Source organism: Eschrichtius robustus, chromosome 11 (genome assembly GCF_028021215.1).
Source record: "Eschrichtius robustus isolate mEscRob2 chromosome 11, mEscRob2.pri, whole genome shotgun sequence".
Lineage (NCBI taxonomy): Eukaryota > Metazoa > Chordata > Mammalia > Artiodactyla > Eschrichtiidae > Eschrichtius > Eschrichtius robustus.
In genome coordinates, this window is record NC_090834.1 from 66,134,111 (window position 1) to 66,160,927 (window position 26,817).

The 26,817-nt window shown below is 56.7% G+C and overlaps 1 protein-coding gene across 1 annotated transcript; it reads left to right on the forward strand.

Annotated features, from left to right (window-relative positions):
• Positions 1–1,630: 1,630 nt before the first annotated feature.
• On the forward strand, positions 1,631–25,949 carry TUB (TUB bipartite transcription factor). The gene is made up of 12 exons (XM_068554834.1): positions 1,631–1,726; positions 10,793–10,844; positions 11,330–11,492; positions 14,332–14,475; positions 15,658–15,825; positions 16,799–16,920; positions 17,361–17,558; positions 17,828–17,940; positions 18,814–18,931; positions 20,469–20,567; positions 20,791–20,962; positions 21,448–25,949. The coding sequence occupies exons 1-12, from the start codon at positions 1,689–1,691 to the stop codon at positions 21,579–21,581; spliced, it is 1,521 nt and encodes a 506-aa protein (XP_068410935.1). The 5' UTR covers positions 1,631–1,688; the 3' UTR covers positions 21,582–25,949.
• Positions 25,950–26,817: the final 868 nt, after the last annotated feature.

The window sequence follows — 26,817 nt, forward strand, 5'->3', positions numbered from 1 at the left end:
CACCATTGACCAGCTGTGTGACTTTGGGCAAGATCTTTGCCTTCTCTGTGCCTTAGTTTCTTCTGCTATAAAATGGGTATGATAATAGCACCTACCTCCTAGGGTGGTTGTGAGGATTAACATGAGTTATAGTATATAGCTAGCACCTGATGCTCAGCAAATGCTCCAAATGTCCTGGTTATTGTTTTTATAGCAAATGGGTCAGGCTGCAAGGCTGGCAAAGTCCTGGGGTGGGGAGTCCCAGCTGTGGACCCAGGGCAGCAGGATGGGGCCCTCCCTCAGTCCATCTGGCTGTCCTTACACTCTCTCCCCACCAGTCAGGCAGTCAAAGGATCCCACACGGACACTCTTCTGGCATGGTTGGGGGGATGGCACTGCTGAATCCAGGGTACACATGAGGACACCCACCTGCAGTGTGGAGCCGGTGCCCCTCAGCAGACCCCTCCAAGATCTCCTGGTCTCTCCTCCCTGCTTCTGCCAGCCCTGCTGTGGACTTGCTGTCCTTCACCTCAACATGCCACAGTTTGCTTTAAAGTTGGTGCTTGTCACAGCCAGGACCTCCTCAGTGCTCAGAGACTTTAAGATTATCTTTGTTGAGAGGTTTTTGTCTCCGTTTAAGTGTGGCCCTTAGAAAGGGCTTTGAGGGCAGAGGCCCTGGTTCCTTTTCAGCTCCATGGCTGTCAAGCTTTATGTCCTTGGGCATCTTAGCCTTCCTGAGGCTTTATTCTCTGGGAAACAGGAACAACTACTTGCCTCTCAAGGCTGTTGTGGAGATTAAGTAATATAAATTTACAAGGGCTGGGGACGCAATAGACGGTAAATGTATCCTTGTCTTGACTCCTATAGCTTAGAGGGGAAGGACTCCTCCAGAATGAGGAAACACCTCCTTTACTAAAACCAAAGAAAGAAGGTTCCCCGGGCAGCATGTGAGAACTGGAGGCGGCAGGGAGGGGGGAAGGTCAGCCTCCATGCTTCGGACCTGAAAGTTCCCCAGGACCTCTTTCGGTCTTTTTTGGCATCATTCCCTTCCTATACAACTGGGTCCCACCCCCTACTTCTCCCCTCCCCCTCCATTTGAGCATAGGTTTCCCATCCCTTAGTGGAGATAGGTAGGCCAGGTAGGCAGGTGTTAGAATTATCCCCGTTTCACGGAAGGAGAAACTCAGGCTTGAGGTCGGAGACCCGCCCAGTGACAGCGCCTGTTCACCCAAGGTGGGCTCAGGCGCGGTCACGTGTGCGGAGCCTGGGGACCCGGGCTTTCGGTGAGGGGGATGGGGGCGTTTGGGACGCCGGAGCCGGTCTGGGGGTGGGGTCTCCGCCGGGGGCGGGGCGAGGGAGGAGGGGGCGGGCCGCCGCCGCCACCACGCAGAGCTCGGGCCCTGGGCGCGGAACCCAGCCCCTCTGGCGGCGTCGGGCGGTGCGGACGGCCTCTCCCGCCTTCACGCGCGCGCCCGCCCGCCCGCGGCGGCCCCGCGCACACCGTCGCTTCGCCCATCGCGCCGCGCAGGCAGTCGCTCGCCGAGCCCGCGGCCGGGGCCCTGGCGTGCAGCGCGGGCCTCGGCGGGGCCCAGCGCCCCGGCCCGGGAGGATGCGGCCCTGGGCGGCCCGGGAGCTGAGCAGGGCCCCCGCGCCGGCCCCCGCGGGCCCCGGCCTCCGGAGCCGCAGCTGCCGCCCCGCCTCCGAAAGACATGACTTCCAAGCCGCATTCCGACTGGATTCCCTACAGGTACGCGGGCGCCGGCCCCCACCTTCTCTTCGACTGGGGGGCTCGGGCCTGGCCCACCACCCTCCAACGCTGAGGGCTTGGGGCAGGGTCGAGGGTGCCGGGCCAAGGTGCCCACCACCCCGAACTCGGAGCGCAGGGCTGGCTGGGGACACTGGACTGGGGCGCAGGGCAGCTGTATCCTCCTCATCTGGCCGAGACCCGGGGGCGCGGGTTGGAGGCTCTGGGCCTTCCTGCCCCAACTTTGGGGGCCCCAGTGGACTGAACTAGCCTGCTCCGCTCCCCCACTTATCCGCCGGGGTTGCTGGAAGAGGCCAGTGCTCTGGGCCTGTGTGGGCCTTGTTGGGGCAGTCAGTGCTATGTGGCCGCCTGGGGAGGGAGTGAACGGTGCTGAGCCCCCTCCTAGGCCTAGCACACCGGTCTTACGCCAGTATAGCAGCGTACACACACCCATACATCTGCAGGCATGCATCCACAGGACCAAAGACTCTCCTGCTGGTCGGTTCACATACTCAGGGCATGAATTCCTGGAGACAGTCAATCCGAACCTAAAGCACACACACACACAACACACACACACACACACACTGATTATCGGGCTCACACAGGTGTACTCCTGCCTATCCGTGCACATACACATCCTATATTTGGGGAATACCTGCCTCCCACTACCCACACACAAGACTACTCATATCTTTCAGAGAGTCAGAAATCCACTTGCTAACTGGTTTATACCTGGACACACACCGACTCACAATACATGAGAACTGCTTTCACGTGCACCAGAGCACCTAGGAACCCAGGCACACTCAGGGAAGTATGGCCACCTGATGTTCCCTGATGCTGTGGTCTGTCCCAAGGACAGCTGGGCTTTCCTGCCTGTGTGGAGGTCGGGGTGGGGGAGGGGTCCCTGGGGCTTGCACAGGTGCAGGCCTTTCTACATCCACTCTACTCCATTCTCTTCATTACCACTGGAAAAGAGCTCATTGCCATGGCAGCACCAGATCCTTGGCCACCCATTGGCTCCTTGGTTGCCATGGGCTACGGGGCTATCTCCAGGCCTCCCCTGAGAGGCATGTGTGTAAAAGGGGTGCCCGCTGCTAAGGTCCACTATGTTCTTGCTGGCCCAGGTGCACATGCTTGTGGCTGGTAGGCACAGACTCTCCAGACCTGCCTTGTAACGCAGCCTACCCTCAAAGGGAACTGATTCCAGTCACTGATAGAAAATAATTCTGACAGAGCTCTTCTATGAGTCTGTCCAGACAGCATCCAAAATGGAAACCAGCTGAAACCGCCTGAGGCTTGTTAAAAGCAGATCCTTCTACAAACAAGCACCTGTCACTGGCCTGGGGATTCAGAGTTTCTCTTGAGAATTGTTGTCTCTAATCTCAGCACCTTTGAGGGTTTCAGGGCTTCCCAAGTTAGAATTTGTGGGTGCCCCTCCCACCAACACACACACGTGTGTGCACACACACAGGTCAACCCAGGGTTTCCGGCAGATGTATACAATCACACCTCAGAGTCTCACATAGACCAGGAGATTCTCCCATCAGGGGACCGGGGCTGTGCTGACTCAGAAGGGCTGTCACCCTGCACAGGGCATCCTGGCTGGGGGCACAAGTCGTTTCCGGTGCGTCCTGGCCTTCTTGACACATGTGGGCTAAGGACCTTCTAGAAGACAGTGCCGCCACACAGAGTATCATTAACCTTTTCTAATCACCCAGCAGAGGTGCCTGGACAGTGCCTGTGGGCTCAGAGGCCTCTAGTGCTGTGGAAGTACCTGAACGGGGGTGCTGATGGCAGGGTGGTGGCCACAGACTAACTCAGGAGGCAGGGAGGACAGGGGAAGCACATGGGGCTGGGATATGACGGCGTGTTTAGGATATGGCAAGCTGGGGGCCAGGCCAGATCGTGGTTCAAGAAAGCCTCTCCCAGGAAGCCAAGGACTAAAAGCAACTTGTAGAGTGAGTACACAGGTCTTAGAGAAAGTCTGCCTCAAACTGGGGAGGCTTAAGCCTGCCTCTGGGAAAGAGGGCCCTAGGGAGGTCGGGTCGTCTCTGGAAAATGGCTCTGTCCTCCGGCGGCGAGTGCCCAGGCACTGGCATCCTGCAGAGAGTGATTTGGCACTTGCCCCAGCCTAGGCCCAGCAATCCCATCCCCTCATTCCTTTCTTGAGCCCACACACTCCATCTGGAGCACAGAATCCTGCCACCCTGAAGCCCAGCCCCAACGAGCAGCTTGGCACCCGTGTGGCCCTGCCCTGTGCACTGTCCCAGGGCTCTGCCACCCTGCCTTCTTGCTCTGTGGCAGGGAGGGTAGGTGTCTAGCTGGGGGTGGGCTGTAGTCAGAAGTTGCCAGACTCTCTCCTGCCTTGCTGGGGTCTTTCTGAGCCTGCACTGTGCCTGGGAAAGCACTGGACTTGGGTGTAGACTTCCAGAATGGGGAGATCTGGCTGAGAGGAGATGCAAATTGCCTTTTGCACTAGCAGGGCTGCTGATTGCAGTCAAAGCCACATGCCTGCCTGATTACAGAGAAAACTGGGACAGAAGGCGGCAAGGCAGTGCACTTGCAGATGAGGGGGATGGGTACTTGTGCACGTGTTTTCGTGTGGGGTTTCCCTCATGTCAGAACTGGAATGTGCCATTTGGCTTGGGGACCAGAGGTCGGTCGATATCTCGTTAGCTCTCCTGGTGAGGGTTCTGCTGTCTCTGTGGTGGTTGCACCTGCATCCCCTGGGCCTGGCTCCTTTTCTTTGAAGCAGTGACAGCTGGTGATAATCATCTTAAGGGTAATTGTGACTCAGTTTATAATGATCACGGATTAATCTCACATTCTGACTTAGAAGGGAGCCATTTAGTTTATAAAGTGTAACAATTGGAATAGCTTTTTGCCTTTTTTTCTATTATTACTACTACTGGTTTCTATTTCTGCCATTGTCTTCACCTGTGTTCTTGAGGAGCATTAACTGTCCCTGGTTCATGATTTTACAACTTTTTATGGGTTGTAGGTGGAGCGCCGAGAGTCAGGAAAGCCTGCTGCCCACAGGTGTATTGGAGGGTGAGAGTGATGGCCAGCCCTGTCCTCAGTGCTCTGTCTGCACGGTCCTGCGGCCGTTGCCCGGTGTCTCCCTCACCGGGCCGTGCACTCCTGGAGACCAGGGACTGCCTCTGGAGAGCAACCTGTTTGCCTGGCATGGCCCAGCATGGACATGCTGCCCACTACTTTGAATCAAAGTGGCATCCCCAGGTAGATTTTAGGACTTCCTGGCTTTCCTGGCGCCACACCTGTGTTCTCAGCACATCTGAGGGCTGCAGTACTCTCCCCTCACAATGGGGCTTTCTCAGTGCTGCTGGAGAAGCACAGTTCTAGGTCAGAGAATGAGAACCTCAGGCAGGAGTGGCCCTCACAGGCTGTTCAGTCCTCTGTGTGAATGCTCCCTGTAGCATCCCTGCGAACAACCTCGGTTCAGGTGGACGAGAACGTTAGAGAATTCTCCCTTGCGGTGGTGAGCCTAAGCCCGTCTCTGGGTTTCCCCTCCTCTTGGTCCTCGTTAAGATCCTCCTGGTACGTCTCACTCTGCTTACTAGGGAATGGAATTAAACAAGACTCTGCTTAAGCAAGACTCTGAGTCTTTCAGTTCTCCCTCTGGGAGGAGCCTTAGAGGTGCCCAGACTGTGGCCCCCTGCTTCACTTCTGGCAACAGGAAGGAAGAGCAGAATCTCTGCTCCTAGTTCCACAGGGAGTCTCTCTCCTCTCCCACCCTGAGCGTCTTTGGGAAGTCTTCTTGCTGCTGCCTGGGGTGGAAGGAGCAGGACGCACAAGGTTGACAGATGATTCAGGGAGCAGGGATCCTGCGGATGCCCTCAGATTGGTCTCTGCCCTCCTCCAGCACGGATCCTGGAGCCGCAGGCAGGGTCCTGGGTGTGGCCTGTCCAGCTGTCCAGCACCGAGCAGAGTGAGGCTTTTATTTCCTCTCTCTGGACCCCTGCTCCTGTCGCTGCCCTCCAGGCCTCACCATCCCATGGGATGGCTTTGATACTGATCCATCACCTCAAGGCCTCTGTAAACAAAACCGCGAAGTCTTTCATCAGGCTGATGTCAAGCCCTGTCTCCCCCATTCTGCCTGCGTGGGAAGACCTGGGTTTGGGGGCCCACCTGTAAGACTTGACCACTTCCTGTTAGGTTTCCAGGGTCTTCTGAATTCATACTCTCTTAGTGAACAGTTAGTATCTCTTCTACTTTGTGTCACCCGTAAGTCTGCTGAGAGGGCTGCGTTGTGTCAGGTCATCGATAAACTCGCTAACCAAGAGAAACATGATGCTAGAAACCTCCTTTGATGATGGCGTGACCCATTGTTGCCAGAACCTTTGTCCGTCTGACTGGCCTAGCACACCGCTTACATGGCTTTGTCTCGCCCGCATGGTATCGCTGCTGGTCCCTGCAGCTCCACGCGGAAGCCTGGCTGCACTGTCCTCCTGTCTTTTCCGATAGGTCCGCGGACGTGTGCCCTGCCTTGCTGGCACACTTGGCCTTGCTCCTAATCCTAATGGTCATGTCCCTTCTAGCTATTCAGTCGACCCCTTCCACAGTCTTACCTGGGGCCACACTGATCTGCACACTATAATTTCTTCCCCCCTCTGAACAGAAGGCTGTGTTTGCATGCTTCCAGCCTTAGAGCAGCTCCGCAGTTTCTTTTTTGTTCTTCAGAGATCCCCAGCTCTGGCTCCTGGTCTCTATTTGCGTGGCTGAGCATTAGAATCACCTGAGTCACTTGCTTTAAAAAAGGAAGTGTAAGGTGGAGGATTCATTCTGGGGCATCTTCCCCAGCAGGTCTGAATTATCAATGAGGCTGAGTGCCCCCAGCAGTTTGGATTCACCTGGTAAGGTTGGGAGCCAGTGGCTGGAATGGAGACGCCTCATCCTGGGAGGCTGGAACTCTTGTGGGCAGCGTGGTCCTCTCCCTTCTGGAGCTGCCCCACCCCCATTCAGCCCCCACCGTGTGTCTTTCCCACGATGTTCCAGTTAGCCACTCGGCAGCAGAGGCCACAGATCTAGACATGCTGGGTGGGCGGGTGGGGTCTGGCATTCGCCACAGACTCTGCAGCCAGGCACATTGGGTGGTCTTTCCTCCCCTGACAGCCCACTTCCCTGATTGCCTGAATCCAGCAGGGGCAGGTTCCACTGTGACTGAGGGGAAGGAAGGAGGGCAGAGGGCGGGGAGTGGGCGTGGAGAGTGGGTCTGCCCTGAGGTTGGCCTGGCCGCCAGGCCTCTGGTCAGCTCTGGTGGATTAGCTGCAGCATGGAGGTGGGATCTAAGAGAGGGGGCACCCGGCTTCCTAACTATGTTGGCCAAGTCTGGCTTTTCCAGCCATGGGAGAAATGTCCCTGACTCTTTTGTTGTCACACATGGTTCACTCTTCGGATACCTGTCTGGCGCCTCAGAAGAAGCAAGGGGATGTGGAGGGGCTGTCTCCTGGGAGGTGAGGGCGCCACTTGGTTGGCCTTTCGCAGAGCAAATGGACGGGTGGACACAGCAGACCAGGTTTCTCTGGCCTTCATGAGCCAGTGACTGGTGTTTCCCTGGGCCTCCCTGGTCCGCCCCTCAGCAAGAGGTGACCGTCGTGAAGGAGCCGCCAGGGTCAGCTGGGAGACCCATCCATCAGTGCCCTGTCTCCTGTCTGAGTCTCCTGGCGGGGCTGCAGCTGGCAGCCTGGGCTTGGCAGTGGTTCCATAATAGGAGGCCGAGTCATTAAAAAGCCATTATTGTCTGCACTCAGGGTTATCGTTTAGTGCTGTCTAGAACAGTGCCCTCAGAAAGAGGCAGGCCTGGGTGTGTCCTGAGGAAGGAAGATGCCTAGGAGAGATTCCGTCATAGGAGATGGGAAGGCAGGGACATCTGGTGCACGGGGAGGGGAGGGGGACTGGGCCTGCTGTGGAGGAGAGAGGAGCTTCGGTTCTGCTCTCCCTGGAGACGGCCATCATTGTTGTCATTGTTCAGCTGTGTGCAGGGGATTCTTTGTCATTCACCAGGGACAGATGTTGTGCGCTCCGTATACATTGTTGTTGGGCAGAAACACCACCCGGTACAAGCTTGCCTATGCTGGGTGAGTGTGGTCCACCTGGTGCCTTTGCGGCTCTCCTGGAAACGCCATGCTGTGCCAGGAGCCTGCTGTCCAGCACATGGTGCTGCCACTCTCGGAGCCGCCTCATTTAGCTGGGTTGTCGGCCCTCCTGGATGGGTCTTGCTCAGCCAGGCATGTTCTTGTTCACCAAGCACGTGTTGCTTCTCCCCAGCCTTGCATCCTCCACTCCTGCAGCGTGCCTGGTGGTGAGGGAAGAGGTGGGCGGCTCTCCAGGCACTTCTGGGGTATCCGAGTTTTTGGAATCTCTTCCGAAGCCTCACCCTTGTGTTCATCCATCTTTCTTTGAAGGCCAGTGACTAAGTCCATTCTACCTATAATCGTACCTGCTGACCAGTGTTACTAAAGCCTAAGGCTCTTTGTCATTCTCCCCAACCAGGGAATGGGGTGGGGACAGAGGAAGAGGAAGTGATGCTTTCATGGAACTGCGTGGCAAGTCCATGGCAGTGGGACAGTGGCCTGTGGTAGGAAGACGTCCTCCCCGCATGGATGAGGACATGAGGGGAGCACTGGCTGGAACCACCTTTTGTCAGTCGAGCAGCCACTGTGACCAGCAGTTTGGAGGTGGCATTGCTAATGTGAGCTTACCTCTCAGTGGGATGTCGCCCCTTCATATTAGGGGTCAGTGCCTTTCATGGTGTCGGGACCATGGAAATAATCGTCTGTGTCCTGCTCAGCCAAGCCCAGGGCTAGGGACGACCCAGATGACTGCCCCCGGCCCTGCCCTGTGAGAGTGCAGTGGCTCGCGTCATCCCAGTGAGCCAGGAAATGGCCTCTCCTGCTGGCAGGAAGGGGAGGAGCCAGCACTGCCTTGTGGAGGTGACATGGGCTCCTGTGGCCCAACCACCAGGACATGCCTGAGATGGCAGGCCACCCCGTGTGGGCCAGGCACAGAGCTTGGCAAGCAGGGCGCAGTTGGATTTCAGGCCCCGTTGCTCCTCTCGGCCAGGTGGCACACAGAGCCAGACTGTAGTTGTCACCCATATCCTGGAAGCCACAGACCACAGTGCACAGTGGTGTTTGCACACTCACCCTTTGAAGATGTTTTGCCCTTGCATTCTCCATGGAGGTGGAGAGACAAGAGGAGGAGTTGTAGCCTCTCGGACCTGACAGGGCTCCCAGGCATCTTGCTCACCCTGGTGCCCCCCTCCAGCCTGCGGTGCGGCCTTCTGTGATGGGATACTCACCACCCCAGCCAGCTGGGATTTTTCAGAGCTATTCCTGTCCTCTGGGCCTGGCATTGCCCTCAGGGAGGCCATGTGCCGCTGTGCACTCTTAGGCAGGTGGGCTACTTTAGGTAGACTGAGGCCTTGACTAGAAGCATGTCTGTTGACTAGTGTGTTCTCCTGTGCTCTGGCAGCTGAGGGTTTGGCAAATGGGGCTGTTCTGTGCAGGGCCCCAGATCACAACTGGGGCTCCTCTTGCGTGTAGAACAGCCCATGGGCATCAGGAAGTCCTTCCCAGATGTCAAGTAGGTAGGACAGCTGCTAGTTCAAAGTATGCATGCAGTCTTCACAGGTTGTGGCCAGGGAGGTGGTGAAGCCAGAGGTGGGTGGTGGGCTGTCTGCAGTCCATGGACTGGCTGCCCCCCTTTGGCTGGCTTCCCCGGCACAGGTAGTTTGCCTGAGCTGAGATGACGTTTCAGGTCGATTGTTCCAGTTGGAAAGGGCTCCTGCTGTCAGAAGTAGGTGGAAATGCTTCACCTTGTCTTCAGGGTGATGTGACCTCATCTTTCCCCCTTACGTGTGTACTGTACTCAGCTACACACAAGCACACCCACCTCTTAAACGGGCGTCTGCATGCATATATGTTCAGGTATGTGCTTACACATGTAGATGCCCTCACACATTTGGACATCTCCCAGTGCACACGCATGAGATATTCCTACAGCCTCACACACAAACCCAACAACACACTTGGACATACCTGTGCAGGCATCCACACAAGGTCTGATTCACGGGCAGGCTCTGGAATAACTGGGCCAGGGGAGCCTGGGGTTCCCAGAGCTCAGATCCTCAGGCTCCAACCCCACCCCATGCAGCTGTCCTGACCTTGGCGTTATAGGTTTGGGCCTAGGTCTCGTGCATGTGTCTTAGACTAGAAACAAAGTTAAGTGGTTGGGGATCCCTACTTGTGCTCTGCCTTACTTGGTGGCAGAGCTGGTCTGTGTGAGATGACGCTGCCCGTCCCAACACCATAGGTAGGGGCTCAAGGATTTGATGCCCTGCAGCCGCCCACACTGTATCTGTGGCCAGGGAAAGGGCCTGGTGGCCGGCTGCTGGGCTGTGCGTTGTTGTGCTGTGTCTGCCCTGCGCACATCTGCACCCAGCCCTAGCCACGTCCCGAGGGACTGGTCGGTGTCATAGTTTCACTCTCCCAAGTGAGGGACCTTCAGTCCTCTTTAAGTGGGGGGGGTGGGGGTGGGGTGGGCAATGTCAGCATTTCCACTTTACCATCTGGAGAGCCAGGAGTTTGCCTTAAACAGATGGGGAGAGAGTCTGCTTCATTCAGAAGACCCAACCTCCACCAGAAGGGACGGAAAGATGGAGCTGGAGGGACAGGCCCTTGGGTCTGAAGCCCAGCCTCGGGCCTGGCTTGTGCCTGATGCCCCTGGATCTCAGTCAGGCCTGGCCCTGCTCATGGGCCCAAGGGGAGTGTCTCCTCTATATTTACTGGGGCAGGGCGGACTGGGAAGTCCTTGGGGAGCAGGCATCCCAGCAGGAGATAAGTCCCCAAAGTGGCAGAAAGATGGCTTATGGCTTCCTGCCTCAGGCTGGTTCCCAGATAGTAGCTTCACCCTTCCTCCCCCTCCCATGCCCAGCAGCCATGACGGGAGGGGTTTAAAGAGACCAGACGTTGCTGGGGGTGGCCTCTGGGCTGTCCTGGCTCCTTGTGGGCAGGCCCTGAATACTCGTCTCTCCGTCCGCAGTGTCTTAGATGATGAGGGCAGCAACCTGAGGCAGCAGAAGCTTGACCGGCAGGTGAGTGAGGCTGGAGCCGGGCGGAAGGGTGGTGAGCACTGGCTGTCCCGGCCAGAGTCTGGGCTGGGGTCTCCGAGGGCCGGGGGGAGGGCTGTCCTGCTTCCTGGGGTGATCCTGTCTGGTGGGGAGAGGGGGCCCTCCCAGGAGAAGAGAGGCGAGCTCTCTCCTTTACCAGCTCGGCATTAGCACTGCCCCGGCATCTGGGGCTTCTGCCGGCAGGCGGCTTGGGTGACCGCAGTTGGACGTCTGTGCTGTGATCCTGCCAGGGCAGCTGCCTGGGCTGACGCTTGCCGGCTTCCGCCGGACCCCACGTCTTGGGGCACCAAGAACATGACGCCAGAGTGGGCTGTGGACCGCACTGTGACCTCTAGAACTGAGCCGAGCGAGCAGGTCCTCTCCGGTCCCAGTCTGGGCGCCTTCCCTTGGGTGAGGCGGTCGCCCTCTCTGGGCCCGCCAACCCCGGTGCTTGTCCGCTGCCTCTGTAGCGCGCCCTGCTGGAGCAGAAGCAGAGGAAGAAGCGCCAGGAGCCGCTGATGGTGCAGGCCAACGCCGACGGGCGGCCCCGGAGCCGGCGGGCCCGGCAGTCGGAGGAGCAGGCCCCCCTGGTGGAGTCCTACCTCAGCAGCAGCGGCAGCGCCAGCTACCAAGGTACCCCCGCCCTCGGGACAGCCTGGGGAGGCCCCTGCGCTGCAGCTTTAGGCCCCGGCACTGCTTTGGGGAGCCCCTCCGGGACTTCCTGCTGACCTGGGTAGGTGGGGGGCTCATCCTGTCAGGGGTGCCCAGGCTGAGCACGGCTCCCAGCCCAGGTGGGCAGCTGAGCGGGGCAGGCGGAGGGAGGCTGGGACCTGGAGCCTTGGGCTCCTGAGCCAGGTGCTGGGGCCAGAAGGTACAGCTTTATGGACCCGGGAGTTCAAAAGCCCAGGTTTCTGATCTGAGACATTTCCCTGAGAGCAGGAGGCAGCTCCCAGGAGCAGAATGGTCTGCTCCCGCCAGCATTCTGCCTCCTGAGAGGGGTCCATCTCAGCTTCCTGCCTGCCCAGTGCCTCTTGTGACAGACACCTGTTGCCTCCCCGCCCTGGGCTCCCCACGCCCTCAGTGCCCTGGCTTCTGGCCTGCAGGTGCCTGCACGGAGCCGTGGTAGCCAGCAGCCTCCCGTCTTCGTACACTCTGGTTCTCAGCAGAGTGCCCTGGGCAGGGCACTCTCTGCAGCTCATCCTGGGCGCGGGGACGGGGTGGCTCCATTGCATCCCAGTGCTCAGCACCCTCCGTCCTGCTCAGGACCCCAGGCTGAGCGGAGGGTTGGTCTCTCTGAGCCTGAAAGGAGGACTCAGACTCAGTCCCCACTGCCCCCTGCTGGTGCCAGCAACCACGGTGGCTTCTCCATCAGCTAGTGACTCTAAGAAGGTTGCAGGCATCTGGCTTTTGCAGCTGGAAGCAGCCAAGGTGTTCCCCTCCTTCTGCGGCTTCCTCAGGGCCTGCTGCCTCCAGCCACTTCAGTCAGTCTACTGGTCGTTGCCTCGCCTCGGGACCCCTTCACAGCAACGCCCCTGTGTGCTTCAGTTCAGCAGCTGGGGCCACAGCTGGTGTGTCTGTGCTCCACCTGAGAGGCCCTTCAGAGGAGGGGACAGTCTCTGGGAGGCAGTCCCAGCTCTGCTGCACATGGAACTGGCCTCCGGCCCCACCCTCACCTGGCAGCCTTCTCCGCACGCTTTGTCTGTGGGTGCTGCCCCAAGGGTGGCGGAAGTGCCTTGCAGAGAAGGCCCCCGCTGTTCTGCATCCAGTGGAGCCTGGCATCACTGCCCCCGCCTTGCCAAGCCTGGCATCTGGCCATCCAAGGCTACCCGTGGGAGGGGACCCTGCTCCTGGGACTTCGGGCCCTGCCAGTTTGCGCCAGAGCCAACGTCTTGAGGCTTTGAGAGAGTCTGGCAGGTGACAGCTGTGCGGTCACTTTGGCAGGTGTTTCTTGAGCACCGACTGTGTGCCGGGTAGGGCCAGCCCCGCAGAGAGACTGCAGCCCCTCTGGGACAGAGCGAACGGTCCAGGTCAGAAGACAGCTTGCCCGCTTGTCATCTGCTCGCTGGTCCCCGTTGAGCGAGTCACTTACCTTCTCTGGGTCTGTTTCCTGCCCTGTGAAGTGAGGAAAATGGTGTCTCAGGGCTTTGAAAGTTGAAGCAGCCATGGTGTGTTCCAAGAGCCAGTAAGCTGAATGCTGTCCCCCGCTGAGACTCCAGACCGGGCTGAGTCTCCTCCACGGGACCGGGCTTCCCCAGCTCTGCGGAGGCTGCTCACCCAGCTGGCTGACCTGGGATTCCGGTTTCCAGGAGCCCCGCCCGCCCTGCCCCCTGTGGTCTCCGCTGCCTCCTGCTCTGCCCTCTGCTGGCTCTTGGTGTTACATACAAGGGGATCATTCTCAGAGGAAGATGAGGGAGTTTGACATAAATCAGAACTGACAGTTTATCCCAGTGATGAGTTTCTGACCTACTGGCCACGCTCATTCACGTTGTATATTTACCCAGTGCTTAAATATTTATTGAGGGTCTATTCGTGTCGGGCTCTGGATTAGAGGCTGGGGGTCCAGGGTGAGCACACACGGATGTGGTCTCTGTTCTCTTATGGACCTTAAGGTCTAGGAGGAGAGAGGGAATGAAATAGATTGTTATAGGTGTGCTTTGCAGAAAGAAGCCGGGCCCAGTGAGTGACTGGCAGAGAGCCTGCTCCCAGGCTAGCGGCCGGAGAAGGGCTTCCCCGAGGAGATGATGTCTGAGCTGGAATCTGCGGGATGAATGGGAGTTAGTGGGAGCGTGGGCGGGAGCAATGAGGGCGGTTCAGGCGGTGAGACAGCAAGAGCAAGGCCCCGTGGCAGGAGGGAGTCCAGGACGTACAAGGCACTGGAAGAGCCTGGTGTGCCTGGGACGTGGGGTGCCCCGGAGCTGAGGAGTGCGCAGTTAGGCCGAGGGGAAGGCCAGACTTGCAGGAGGATGTCGGTGGTCATCGTAAGAGCACTGAGAAACCACCCAAGGACCTTGAGCAGATTGGGGTTCTGATGTGTGGAGAGCGTGGAGACACCCAGCAGTGGCCCTTCCGAGACCCCTCTGTTGGCGTGCGGCTCCTGGTGTCCGTTATTGCCCTGCCTCGGGCTCATCCCATGAGGCCAGTGCAGCTCCCTGGGGTGCTGGCCCTCGCTGTGGTCTCTCCCAGGGGCTGCAGCTTTTCTGTCACCCACCGTTTTCGATGGCCCACATTCTCCCAGACGCTCTCCCTCCCCCTCCCAGACTGCTCTGCTTCTGGGTTGGCCGTGGTGTTGACTTATCACCCTGCAGGTGTTGGGGTGGTGCCGCCTCCTTCCCGCTTGGCCTGCCTGGCAGAGACAGCGTGTGGAGGCCCTGGCAGGGCTTGGCCAGTGGTGGGGGAGCTGGGAAGTGTTGTGCTGGAGCTCTGGTCTCACCTTGCGCCTGTCTGTCTCTCTCTCTTGCTCTCTCCTGAGCAGTTCAGGAGGCCGACTCGCTTGCCAGTGTGCCACTGGGAGCTGCCCACCCCACAGCACCAGCCTCAGCCAAGAGAACCAAGGCAGCCGCCGCAGCGGGGGGCCAGGGCGCGGCCTCTGGGAAGGAGAAGAAGGGGAGGCACAAAGGTTGGCTTGCCCTCACTACCGGCCTCCTCAGGAGGCCCAGCCCCCTCTGTGGGGTTGGCGGGAGGCTTATCCTCCAGACTTCGGGGTGAGGGACTGGGTGGGAGGCCTTGGCGAGGGCCCTACGTGGCACTCAGGGCTCCGTTCCTCAGCTGGCTCACAGGCCCCCTCTCGCTCCCGCGGCACCGGGCTGGCCTGTGGGTGTGGGCAGGCCTCGCGTGCTGCCAGGAAGTGAAGTCCGGCTCCCCACCCGGGGGCCTGAGCGCCTCTACCTCCGCCCTGACCAGGACGCTCCCTCCGGGGGGCTCACTGTCTCCCGGCAGCCCGTCCCCACCTTGGGCAGTGCTCAGGCATCTCATGGGCTTCCTCGACTCTTCCCTGCTCCCAGTTCCACCCTCTGGGCCCCACAGACCAGTCTGTTTCCTCTGCTCCTGCCTCTCCAGGGAAGATCCCTGGAGATCAAGGACAGTTACAGGGGCGCCTGCCCTGAGTCCTGTCTCTGCTGGCTAGACACCCTGCTCCTCAAGCCTTGTACACGGAGTGGCTTCCGGGCCTCTGGGTCGTGGTTGGACAGTGGTGTGTCGGGGTCCGTGGGCTTGTGGAGCTGACCACAGCATTCTGGGTAGAGCCTTGCTTCTGGTCCTGAAGCTGTGGCAACTTGGGCAGGAAGGTTGACGGGGGATGGGAGCCCCTCCATTTGGGAAAGCAAGTGTATGCCGACCTGTCTTTTTTGAGGGGCCCTGTGTGTTTTAACAACGTATGTGAGTCTGCGTGTGTGAGGGAGAGAGATCAGCATTGACGACGTGGAGCTGGCCGCGTCCGTGCCGAGTGGTGGCCTTGCTGTGTCGGATCCAGCCTTGTTCTCCGTCTTGTCCTTTTCACCGTGCAGTTGGTTTCGGAGCTGGCTGCTGTCTGCCTGGGATGTGAGGCATTTCAGTCCTACCCTCGGCCACAGATGTGGGGGAATGGCAGAAGAAACGGAGCCCATGCCCCTTCCTAGCTCACTGATCATTAAGAGGCTGACAGACAGCTGTCATTCATTTTTAAAAAATCGGTTTTGCCAGTGAAGTTTTCAGAGGGTACCCCCATTCTTCCCTCACCCTCTTCCTGGACATCTGAGAATCCAGGCTCTCCCCCGACCCTCCCCACCCCTGGATGGGACTCAGGAGTGTCCATGGCCTGCAGGCACCGGCGGGCCAGCAGCACTGGCAGAAGACAAGTCCGAGGCCCGAGGCCCCATGCGGATCCTGACTGTGGGCCAGTCAGACCACGCCCGGGACGAGGGGGAGACAGCTGCTGGTGGGGGCACACGGCCCAGCGGGCAGGACATCCGTGCCACGATGCAGAGGAAGGGTGAGCCCCGTGGGGGTCCAGTGACGCCCCCAAGCCCAGCCCCAGGTTCTCAGATGCACCTTTCTTGGGGAGCGTGACTCTCCTGTGTCTGTTCCAGCCCCTCCCAGGCCCTGGTGTGGGGCACACTTGGAGAGCAATGAGAAACTTGGGCAGGGAGGGGCCCCTGATAAGGCTGAGTTAAGGGAAGCAGTGTGAACTAAGGTAACGGACCAGCCCACAGCCCAGCCCTGTCTCTCCCCATCCCCATCTGCCCCCAGGGAGGCCCAGGTTTGGGGACAGGTTTCCTTTCCCTTTGGTTCCTTTGAAAAAGCTCCTGCTTGCTAAACGTGCCCCCTCTCTGTCTGCTGAGCTAGGGGGAGCAGGGCCAGGAGGCTGAGAGGCAAGGCAGATCCTCTCAGGAAACCTGCTGCCCACATCGTTTCCCCACCATGGGATAGCTTCCTGGAGAAAGGGCTGTTGAGGCACCTTGAGGCTGGAGATGGCATCCCAGGTGTGGAGAAGCACGTAGCCAGGTGGCCCAGGCAGGCTTTGGAGAGGAGTTGCTGGGCCCCATGCATCAGGCTGAGTAACGAGTCGGGCCTTTCCCGAGATTTCACGGCCTGTGCTAGCCAAGGCCTCTAGTAGGCCTGAGGCCAGAAGTGGAGGCTCCCAGTGCAGGGTCAGCTCAACTCAGGCCTTGCTACACAGAGACAGGGCACCCTGACCGCTAGAGAGGGAGGGTCTGATGGCTGAAGCTGGGAGGGCGGCTGCACCTGGGGATAGGGACCAGCCCCAGCTCTCGTACGCACCAGAGAGAAGGTGTCCTTGTGTGCATCTGGATGTATGTGTGGGAGTGTGTGGATGCACGTGTGTACACGCAGCTCTGCATGTGTATGTCCGTGTGTGTATGGGTGACTCAGACAGAGCCTGGGAACCGGTGACCGGCTGTGCCTGTGTGACCACCCGTCCCTTCCCGCCCCTCTGCCTGGCCCAGGCGTCTCCAGCAGCGTGAGCTTCGAAGAGGAAGAGGAGGATGAGGACGAGGACAGCTCCAGCTCCTCCCAGCTGAACAGCAGCCCCCGCCCCAGCTCTGCGACGAGCAGGAAGTCCCTCAGGGTGAGTGAGGAGGGCCCTGCTCAGCAGAGGGCAGACGGCAGTGTCTCCCAGGTGGGAGGAACATGAATGTGAAGGGACGGAGGGCTGGCTTTTCTGGGCCAGGGGCTGGGCCCAGGGGCCTATCAGGAGCTTCTCCGGCCTGGGCTCTTCTGTCCTCCCGGTCTCTTCAGCCCGGCTGGGGGGTGGGGGGAGCTGGCGTTGGACAGGATGCCCCCTGAGAACCTGCCCACTTCCTCCTTCCCCACCCCCAGGGCTGCTGAGGTGAGGGAAGGGCTAGGAAGCTAGCTGCTGGTCCCAGGGCCAGGATAGCTGGGTCCACATCCCAGGGGGCCTGCCCTGTCTCCCACCACGACCACGTTGGGGCAGCTTTGGATCCCAGACCACCAGTTTCAGCCGCTCAGGGTCCCTGGGGCTCAGGCTTACTCCTCTCTCCTCCATAGGAGGCAGCCTCAGCCCCCAGCCCCCCAGCCCCAGAGCCGTCGGTGGATGTTGAGGTCCAGGATCTTGAGGAGTTCGCCCTGAGGCCGGCCCCGCAGGGGATCACCATCAAGTGCCGCATCACACGGGACAAGAAGGGCATGGACCGGGGCATGTACCCCACCTACTTTCTGCACCTGGACCGCGAGGATGGGAAGAAGGTGAGGTTGGCTTGGACACACAGTTTCACCCTGTGGGCTTGAAGTCCTGGGGGCTGGAATGGGACTGAAGCCTCAGCTCCAGCACTGACCTGCCAGTTCCCCCAAAGAGACAGAAGCCTCCGTGCCTGGTCAGTGTATCTGTGTGTGCACACGCATGTTCAAGAGCTGAAGCAAGGGAGTCACTCGTGAGTGCAGGTGTGTGAGTGGCACCCGTGATTGTGTGTGGACCGGAGGCCGGGCCTGGAACATGACCCTGCTCCACCCCCAAGGTGTTCCTCCTGGCGGGAAGGAAGAGAAAGAAGAGTAAAACTTCCAATTACCTCATCTCTGTGGACCCAACAGACTTGTCTCGAGGAGGGGACAGCTACATCGGGAAACTGCGGTATGCGCACTCCCCCAGGCGGCCAGCGGGGGTGGGGCAGGCAGGGGCAGGCTCTGTAGAGGGCATCTCCCGTCCCCGAGGGAGATCCAGGCCAGGGGTTGGATCATCTCCCAAAGTCGTGTCTATCAGATCAACCATAGGCCCAGGTCTGTGCCAGCCTAGAGCCGATTTGAAGATGGGCCTCACACGCCCTACCCTAAGCTGCTCCCAGGCAGAGGGGACGCAGGCCCGCTAAGAGGGTTGGATCAAACCCTAGGATGTCAGTGATGACGTAGGCCACCGTGGAAGAGCCGCCTTAGCTCCATGGTCAGTGCCAAGGGGCGTGGCTGAGAGTGAGCCCTTGAGGGAAGAGAAAGCAGCCTTAGGGTGGGGGAAAGGCTCTGAGCTAGGCCTCAGGTGAGGGAAGGTGTGCTGGGGAAGAGTGCCCGATTTGGGAGCATAAATCAAGCTTAGCAGTCAGGAGCTAAAGCTGGAGATGGGGCTGGACCAAAGCTCACAGGCTGAATGGGACAGAGCAGAACATCTCCACCCTCTGCGGGGTGCTGAGTCCCCTCTGCAGTCTTGTCAGATGCCACTCTGGTGGCTCACCTCCCGTGTGGGGAGCCACTCCCGTTCCTCCAGGGAGACTTTCTGTGGAACTCAGATTTCCCTGAACTGAACTGAGATGCTCTTTGATTAAACTCAGAGCAAGTCGAGGCCTTCTGTCCAAGAAGCGCCTTCAAAGATGGGGGTTCCGTGAGCAGTGTGCCCCCAGGTCCGCTCCTGGCCCAGCCCAGAATACTTTGCAGGCTCCTCACAGGACAGCCTCTGAACTGCTCCATGCCTTGGGGCACAGGGTGCATGACCCTGTACTGATGCGTGCCTGTCCTTCAGGTCCAACCTCATGGGCACAAAGTTCACCGTTTATGACAATGGAGTCAACCCTCAGAAGGCATCATCCTCTACTTTGGAAAGTGGAACCTTACGTCAGGAGCTGGCTGCTGTATGCTACGTGAGTCATGGGCTCCCAGGTCTCTGGTCTCCAAGTTAGATGTGACACTCAGGACTTGCTACCTGTCTGTGGCCTATCCCATCTACCTTTATGGGCAGACAAGGAGGCAGGACTTGCTACCTGTCTGTCGCCTATCCCATCTACCTTTATGGGCAGACAAGGAGGCGCAGTGGAGTGGCCCCTGCCTGGGACAGGACACAGCTGGCCATCTGCCTGGCAAGTTCTGGGGACTAGGCCTGGCTCTCTGAAGCCCAGCCTGGATGCCTCCTGGAAAGGAGGAGGCAGAAGGCCTGGGTTCCTGTTGGTGCAACCTTCCAATCCTCCCTCCGGTGTTCAGGTCCTGAATGGACTGTAAGGCCCTTTGCATAATCATCTCACTGAATATTCAACCTAAGAGCTCCATCCTATCTTCTTGATTGTATAGATGAGGAAATCGAAGATCAGAGGTTGAGTCACTTGCCAATGTCACACAGCTCATAGATGACCAAACTGGAATGTAAACACAAAGGATTTCTCCATCTCATTTCAGAATGAGGGACTGGTACCATCAGCCTGGGAATGCATAGCTGTTTTGTATGGTCCAGTGGTGCCACCTGCTGGTCGGCTTTGGGGAGGCAGTCTGACACTCTTCAGATACTGAGCCCCAGGTGCTGTTGGAGGCCCTGAAGAGATAGTAGTGAACAAAGAGACAAATATAGACCCGTATGGGATGTGAACCCCTAGTGGGGAGATAAACTATAAAACAGTCATATAAGCAAAATAAATACATTCTGATAAATAGTAAGAAGAAAAAAATAAAGCAGGGAAGAGGGCTATGAATGTCCTTTTAGGAAGGATGGCAGGGAGGGCCCCACTGAGGTAGTGCTCAGGTAAAGTCCAGAAGGAAGTGAGAGCCAGCTGTGCAGGTGTCGGGGAGAACACAGCGAGTGCAAAAATCCTGGATGCCTGGCATGCAGGGGGAAAAGCAAGGAGGGCAGAGAATGCAGGGGAGTGAAGAGAGGGGGTAATGGGGCCATATTACTTGAGGCCTTGCAGGTCGAGGTAAGACCGTCAGCTTTTACTCTGAGTGAACTGAAGAGGAAAATGATCTGACTTACCAGGACCACTCACTGCTGTGTGGAGGACAGATGACGGGGAGGAGGGCGGGGGGGTGAGGAAACAAGGAGTCCAGCTAAAGGCCAGTACTGTGATCTTGGTGAGAGATGGTGGTGGTGAAAAGTGGTTGAATTCTGAATATAATTTGCTGATGGATTAGAAGTGGGGTGTGAGGGAGAGGGGGGAGTCAAGTATGACTCCAAGTAGTTAGAGCAGATGGAAGAATTGAGACACTCCTAACTGGAGCGAGGACTGTGAGAGAAGCTCACTTGGGCAGAGTGGAGATTCAGGAGCCCACTTCCGGACATGGTAAGTTTAGAGGTGCCTATTAGACATGTGAGTGGTGAAAGCTGCTCATCTTTATTCCCTCCCCCCAGTCTCTCCAGTAGGTAAGTTGAGTCCTCAGATGGCCAGTGTTGAGTTCTCTGTCTCTATTTCCTAGGAAACAAATGTTTTAGGTTTCAAGGGGCCGCGGAAGATGAGCGTGGTTGTCCCAGGCATGACCATGGTTCACGAGAGAGTCTCTATCCGGCCCCGCAACGTGAGTCTCTACCCCATCCCACCCGCCTTCCCCATTATCCCAGCGTCTGCATGAGCATCTAAGGGCAGAACTCCAGCTGGTGTGTATGCGTGGCGGAGACACAGTGTGAGAAGCCCTGGAGGTCTAGGGAACTCTAAGGACTCCCACCCCTGGGGCAGATCCCTCTTTGGGGTGGTCATGGTGCCAAGGCCTGGGCCTGGCTCAGCTGAGGCTGCCCTCCCAGGAGCATGAGACGCTGCTAGCACGCTGGCAGAATAAGAACACGGAGAGTATCATTGAGCTGCAGAACAAGACGCCTGTCTGGAATGATGACACACAGTCCTACGTACTCAACTTCCACGGGCGCGTCACTCAGGCCTCCGTGAAGAACTTCCAGATCATCCACGGCAATGACCGTGAGTGTTTCTGCCCTGACTTATTACTGTCCACGTGATACCCAGGGCCCTTAGCTCAGGGTTCAGCTCACCTAGCCCTGCCCGTAGAGGTCAGAGTTTTAAGGACATGGATTATACGGCTTAGATTAGATGTAAAGAACTTTCTAACCATAATGACCGGGAGGCCCTGGAGGAACCTTCTCTGGAGCCCTGACCCTAGATTCTGTGCACTCAGCGGAGTCTCGGGCGTGGGAACACCCTCTGAATGGACTTCCTTTCTTCTTCCCTGTCTCCTGGTGCTTGTATGTATCTTTCTCCTTTGCCACCTGTTCCATCTCTCCTGCCACTTCTCCCAATTGGTCTGTGTTTTACCTCCTTTGGGATTCTCTTGGCTTCTCTGCTTCTCGCTTTCTCTTCCCTCTTGTGATTTGGGTGTCTGTCCTTCCCCATCTCCGCCATCCCTGCTCTGCCCTTCTGTCTCTGTCCACGCTTGTGCCTGGCTCCAGCGGACTACATTGTGATGCAGTTTGGCCGTGTAGCAGAGGACGTGTTCACCATGGATTACAACTACCCATTGTGTGCGCTGCAGGCCTTTGCCATTGCCCTGTCCAGCTTCGACAGCAAGCTGGCCTGCGAGTAGAGGCCGCCTCGTGCCCTCTGGGGTTGCCCAGCCTGGAGTGGAGCTGCCTGCCTGCGGAGACAGCCCTGCCGACCCCCTGTACATAGGCCTCGTGCCAGGTGACCCTTTGGCTCTCAGTGGGCTCCCGGGCCCAGCCATCCAGGAACTGGCTCCTGCGCCTCCACTGCTGAGGCAGAGGAGTGGGGGATATGAAGGGACCAGCGTGAATTCTTTCTGTGCCCCAAGATCAACACACACACCCCCCCACCCTTGGGTTAGTATCCTGCTGCAATCATGTTTGCCAAGCTGAGCAGCCTCTTCAGCCGGGGAGGCAGGAAGAGGTGTAGAGGGAGAGGAAGCACAGTGCAGGGCTGCTGGGGCCCAGCCATGCACTCAGCCCAACTGTGAGGGGCACAGCGAGTGTGGTGTGTTAGTGTAAGTGTTAGGGCACACCTACTTTACAGAGCAGAGGGCTGGGTAGCCAAGCCTGGCCCTTACAACTACAGGAAGTCCTCCAGCTTCAGAAGGCCTCAGCTGGGCCTGGGAAGAGTTACGGGGATGGGGAAAGGTGAGTGGCAGGACCTTGCCAGGGTTGCAGGGGCCCGGCTGTGGCTGTGGGAAGTGGCTGGTGGCCTAGGGTTTGAGCTCATTTGATTTCTCTGTGTGCACAGAGGCGGCAGGAGGCCAGCCCCCAAGGTCAGATCTCTTAGAGGATGGGGCCTGCAGGACGCAGGCTCAGCGTACAGGCGGCGCATGGGACAGGGCTGTCCTGGAGCTCCGTCAGCTGCCCCGGGAGCTCCCTGCTGAGCAGTCCCTGCACAAACCCCAGGACACCAGCCCCAGTCTGCACACAGGTAGGCGTGCCTGGAGCTCCTGCCTGTGCTTCAGCTCCCACTGCAGTCAGCCTAGGCTGTGGTCGCTGAGGGCTTGTATGTGGTTGTTCTTAGCTGGGAATGGGACAGGGTAAGGAGAGCAGGAAATGTTTTAGAACCACAAGAGATCAGAGGTGGCAGGACCCTGAGAGATCATCTAGAAAATAGGACTTGCCCTGGGTCACCTGGCTGGTTAGGGGCAGAGTTCGGAGTTTCAGCTCCCTTGATTTCCTTGTTTCCACCATCCCCCAAGAAACTGCTCTCTCTGACCTTCCTAGGGCACAGTCTGCATGCCCGTGCACCTGATTCCAGAGACTTAGAAATGTCAAGAGGTGGTGAAATTGAAACCATTTCAGTGGGAAATTGGGCAGTTCCCTGCTGAAAGCTGTCTGGATTTTTGCATGTCCGTCTGATAGGGACTGGCCTGTGCCTGGCTCCTCCCCGAGGGCAGGCCTTAGCAAGGCTGCTGCCCGTTTTGCTATCTAGGTGTGTGACAGGTGGGTTGTGAGTGTTCAGGGCTGCGCCTGATCTCTCTCTACCGCCCTCCTTGGATGGCAGCATCTACTCTGAAGACTTGGAAAGTCTTGCATATTTGTCATTTACCCTGACAGAGGCTACTCGCCCAGATGGAGATCAGAAATCAGTGGGAAGCAAGCAAGAGTTGTTCCCCACTTCAGAGTAGATAGATCTGCTTGGAAAGACTACATAGAAGTTGGTTTTTTAAAAAGTAAAAATCATACTTTAAACATGTTAGCAAGGCTCTGAGGTGAAGTTGTTTTGACTTCAGTGGGAGTAGTATGCTCTCATTTCCTGGTAATCTGGGTTTTCCTACGTTGAGTGCTTAAAGCAAGGCATTCTTGTTCTAGCAGGGATCTGCCCACACCTGGGGCATGTCTCTGTGAGAGGCCCCTCCAATGATCCAGGTTTTGTTAACATGGTCTAGTTTCTAGACAGCTCTTGACTTGGGGCCATCTTTAGGGCACTAGAACTTTCTATACTGGAGCTGTTCCACTTGCCAATGAAATACTGTCGTGCCGTCCTCCTTTCCATAGTCCCAGTTTGGCTCTTCCTTTCTTGACTTCGAAAAGAGAGACCTGCTGACATTTAGAATGATGGAAAGTAGATGATCTCTGAAGTCTAGTCAAGCTGTTTCTCTGGGTCAATGATTTTAAGGTAGAACAGGTTGATTCTGGATCCTCATGAGAGAGGGGATCCTGGTGGCAGAGTGGAAGATTCATTAGAAGCACAATGGAAAACTAGTCCCCTGCTTTCTCCTCTAGTACACAGGGGAGAGGGTTGACAGATGTTTTGGTAGGGTCAGGAACGTGGCCTGAGAGTTCCAGCCTGGGCATGGAAAAGGGTAGCTCAGCAACAAAACCCTCTGTTGGGCATTGAGTGACAAGCAGTAGCACTCGAGTCACCTGCTTAAGACCCCAGCCTTGCAAGGTCTGTTAAGACCCCATTCTTGGTGATGCTGGTTTTCCTTGACCACTGGCCTCATAGCCATGGGCCCAAAGACTCATAAAGCTGCCAGGGCCCCTGGAGACCACTTGGGCTCAGCCTCTCCCACAGTAAGAGTTCTTGCCCTTCATACTCTCTAAGCAGATGGTCCTTGGTTGGGCAGGGAACTTGGTGATGGAATGAGCAGTCCCTAAGGGTGTTGGGTAGCTGGGACATTAGGCAGCTCCTCTGTAACTGCTCCTAGCTCTAACTCCTCCTGGGGCCACACCCCCAAACTCTATGCCCTCTGCCCCCAAACAGTTCTACAGAGCAGTGAAGTTCACTTCCCTAACTCTTCCCCAATTCTGGCTTTTCTTTCCTTCTGGCTCCAAGGTGCTCTGTGTCTGTCTGTGTGTCTGTGTGTCTCTGCGTGTATTTGGGGCAAAGGGCAATCTGTGAACAATCAATTGAGGTTTCCTATTACAATCATATTTCTACAGATGAATAGGAAAGGAATAAGGATGTAGTTATGATCACCGGTGGATTTTGTTCATTTCATGCTCTTTGATCAGAAAGTATAATTTGGAAAGTACCAACTCTTTCTCCCAAGGTTCTCCAAGGAAGACACCATCCCAAAAAGTTTAGTTCTTCAGTTCCCACTTTGCATTACCTGAAGAAATTGGTGTGTTGCATGTGTGCTTCTGGATGAATTTGAACTTATTCTAGTTGAATGTGCCTTACAAATCATGACACTAATTCAGAACGAGCATGTAAGGTCCAGACCCATGCTGAGGACAGGTGTTAAAAGCCAGGGAGTGTGATAATCACAGGCTAGAAGACAACATTTGGGGCCCACCTCCTTCAGTGACAAGGGCAACAAAACAACTGTAGAAGCAGACATCTTTCTTTGCTCTGGAAATGGTGGGGCATTTACTTCTAAATGAATTTACCATATATTTAGAGGCAGTTCTGAATTTAACAAGCCACAGTGATGACTTCAAACTAAGATGCTTGTGCTTTCCTTACAGTGAGGGGAGAGGCTGGGCTGGCTGTGTCCACGGCTTTGTTATGCAAGCACAAATTCCATCTCCTAGATGGAGTCCCTGGCTTTGCCTTCCTGCGGTTAACACCGGCCTGTCCCTCTCTACAATTCTTCACCCCAGCTGAGATACCCCTGTGACCTCAGGATGCCAGGTGGCCCTCAGAGCACATTTTTCCAGATAGATAGCTGAATGAGTCTGCTTTCTTCTGGTGCCCAGCACTGAGTGGGGCCTGACTCCACCGCACTCAGGGCCCAGCGTTGGGACCCTACACTGCCCTGGGCCCTGGCTTGTAGAACTGTAGCAGCCCCAGGAACAGGCCAGAGGATGGGCTCTTGTTTGAGTTTAGTGGTCACCTGTCCTTCCCATACCTCCTGTTTGTAATTTTCTGTCATCTCAGGATATGGGGGGAAAGGTACAGCAGAAGTATTTGGGACGGGTTTGGTTTTTGAATTTTCCAACCAAGTTGAGAGGCAGGTTGGTCTTACAGAAAGCACTACTGCACTTAGTAACCATGTGATTTTGAGCAAACCACGTGATTTTTCTAGGTCTGTTTTCTCACCTACAAAATAAGGAGGTTGGACTGTCACAGCTTGCAGTAGGATTCAGGGTGAATGAATGAAAGTTGATCCTTGCTTTCATCACTTTCTAGCTCATCACCGTGCCTTTTTTCTTTCCTAAGAAAGACGTCACACCCCTTTCCTCTTCTCTTCTGTTGTCCCTCCCTCCTTCCCTATCAAGGTCCAGGCAGAGCTGGAGATTAGGCCGAGATCCAGAATTTCCTAGAGAGCAACAGAGTGGCTTAGAAAGGGAAGCCCGACTCTGGCCTCTTTAATCCTGCATTTGGTGACTAAGGGGACTTAGGATGGTGACACTTCTCTTGTTGGGAGCATACATTTAGCCAGTTTTCATAATGCCTAGAATGTGTATGTCTATTTGCACAAGATTGTCTTTTCCTATTTTGGAGTGGTCAGACATTTTATTTTTGTTCAAAATCATCAAGTTTTAGACAAACTTGCAAAACTGTGCTTTTATTAAGTGACTTTTTGAATAAACTCTTTGGTATTCTGGAGCAAATGTATTTATTTATTGGTATGTGCAATGACAAAGTTGGTACTTTCCCATGTTGACATTATGTATGTTGTAGAACTTAGTGTTTGTCTAAGTACAGACCACAAACCATATATCAACAAATTAAACTTGAACTGTTTCAACACTGCTGTGCGCTTTTTTCCCCCTATAAAAGGAAAAACATGTCTCTTACCTAAAAGTTTTTTTCTACATCATTCATTCCTTCTGTCCTAAGAGGCTCAGGGGTGGGCAGGAGGGTGGTGGTAACAAGGGGATCATAGCTTGTTTAGAAACCATCACATATGGGTGGAAACTGTCTTCCCTCTGGCCGTGCTCGTCAAGTTTAAGGATGGTCAGGACCACACACGCAGAGGCTGGAGGGGCTAGAAGGGTAAGGACAGAAGGTACTTAAGTTAGAGCATCCTCTGCAGGGGCAGCTGTGCCAGCTGGAAGAATGGGCTGCTGCTTCCTAAGTAAACCCCTGTGGGCCTGGCCCATACGAACAAAAACAGGACCATAGAGCTGAATAACAGGTGAGAAAGTTCCAAGTAGTAGAAATAACATGAAGACCCAGCCACTGGGTTCCTGTAGCCCTATGCAGAGCAGCCTAACCTGTTTAAACAGGACTTGGACATACTACACACTTGGGAATTTTCTTTTCGGCCTGCGGCAGATCTGAAGCCAACAGCAAGGGAGGCTGCAGTTGTGGCTGGAAGCAGACACGAAGGCTATGGGTCTGATCCTGAGGGAGGAGATCAAAACTGAAGTCACCCAGAGACTGCAGGACCTGTGCTCTGGGCCATTCCCAGCAGTCAGGGTAGCCTTGGCGGGTGT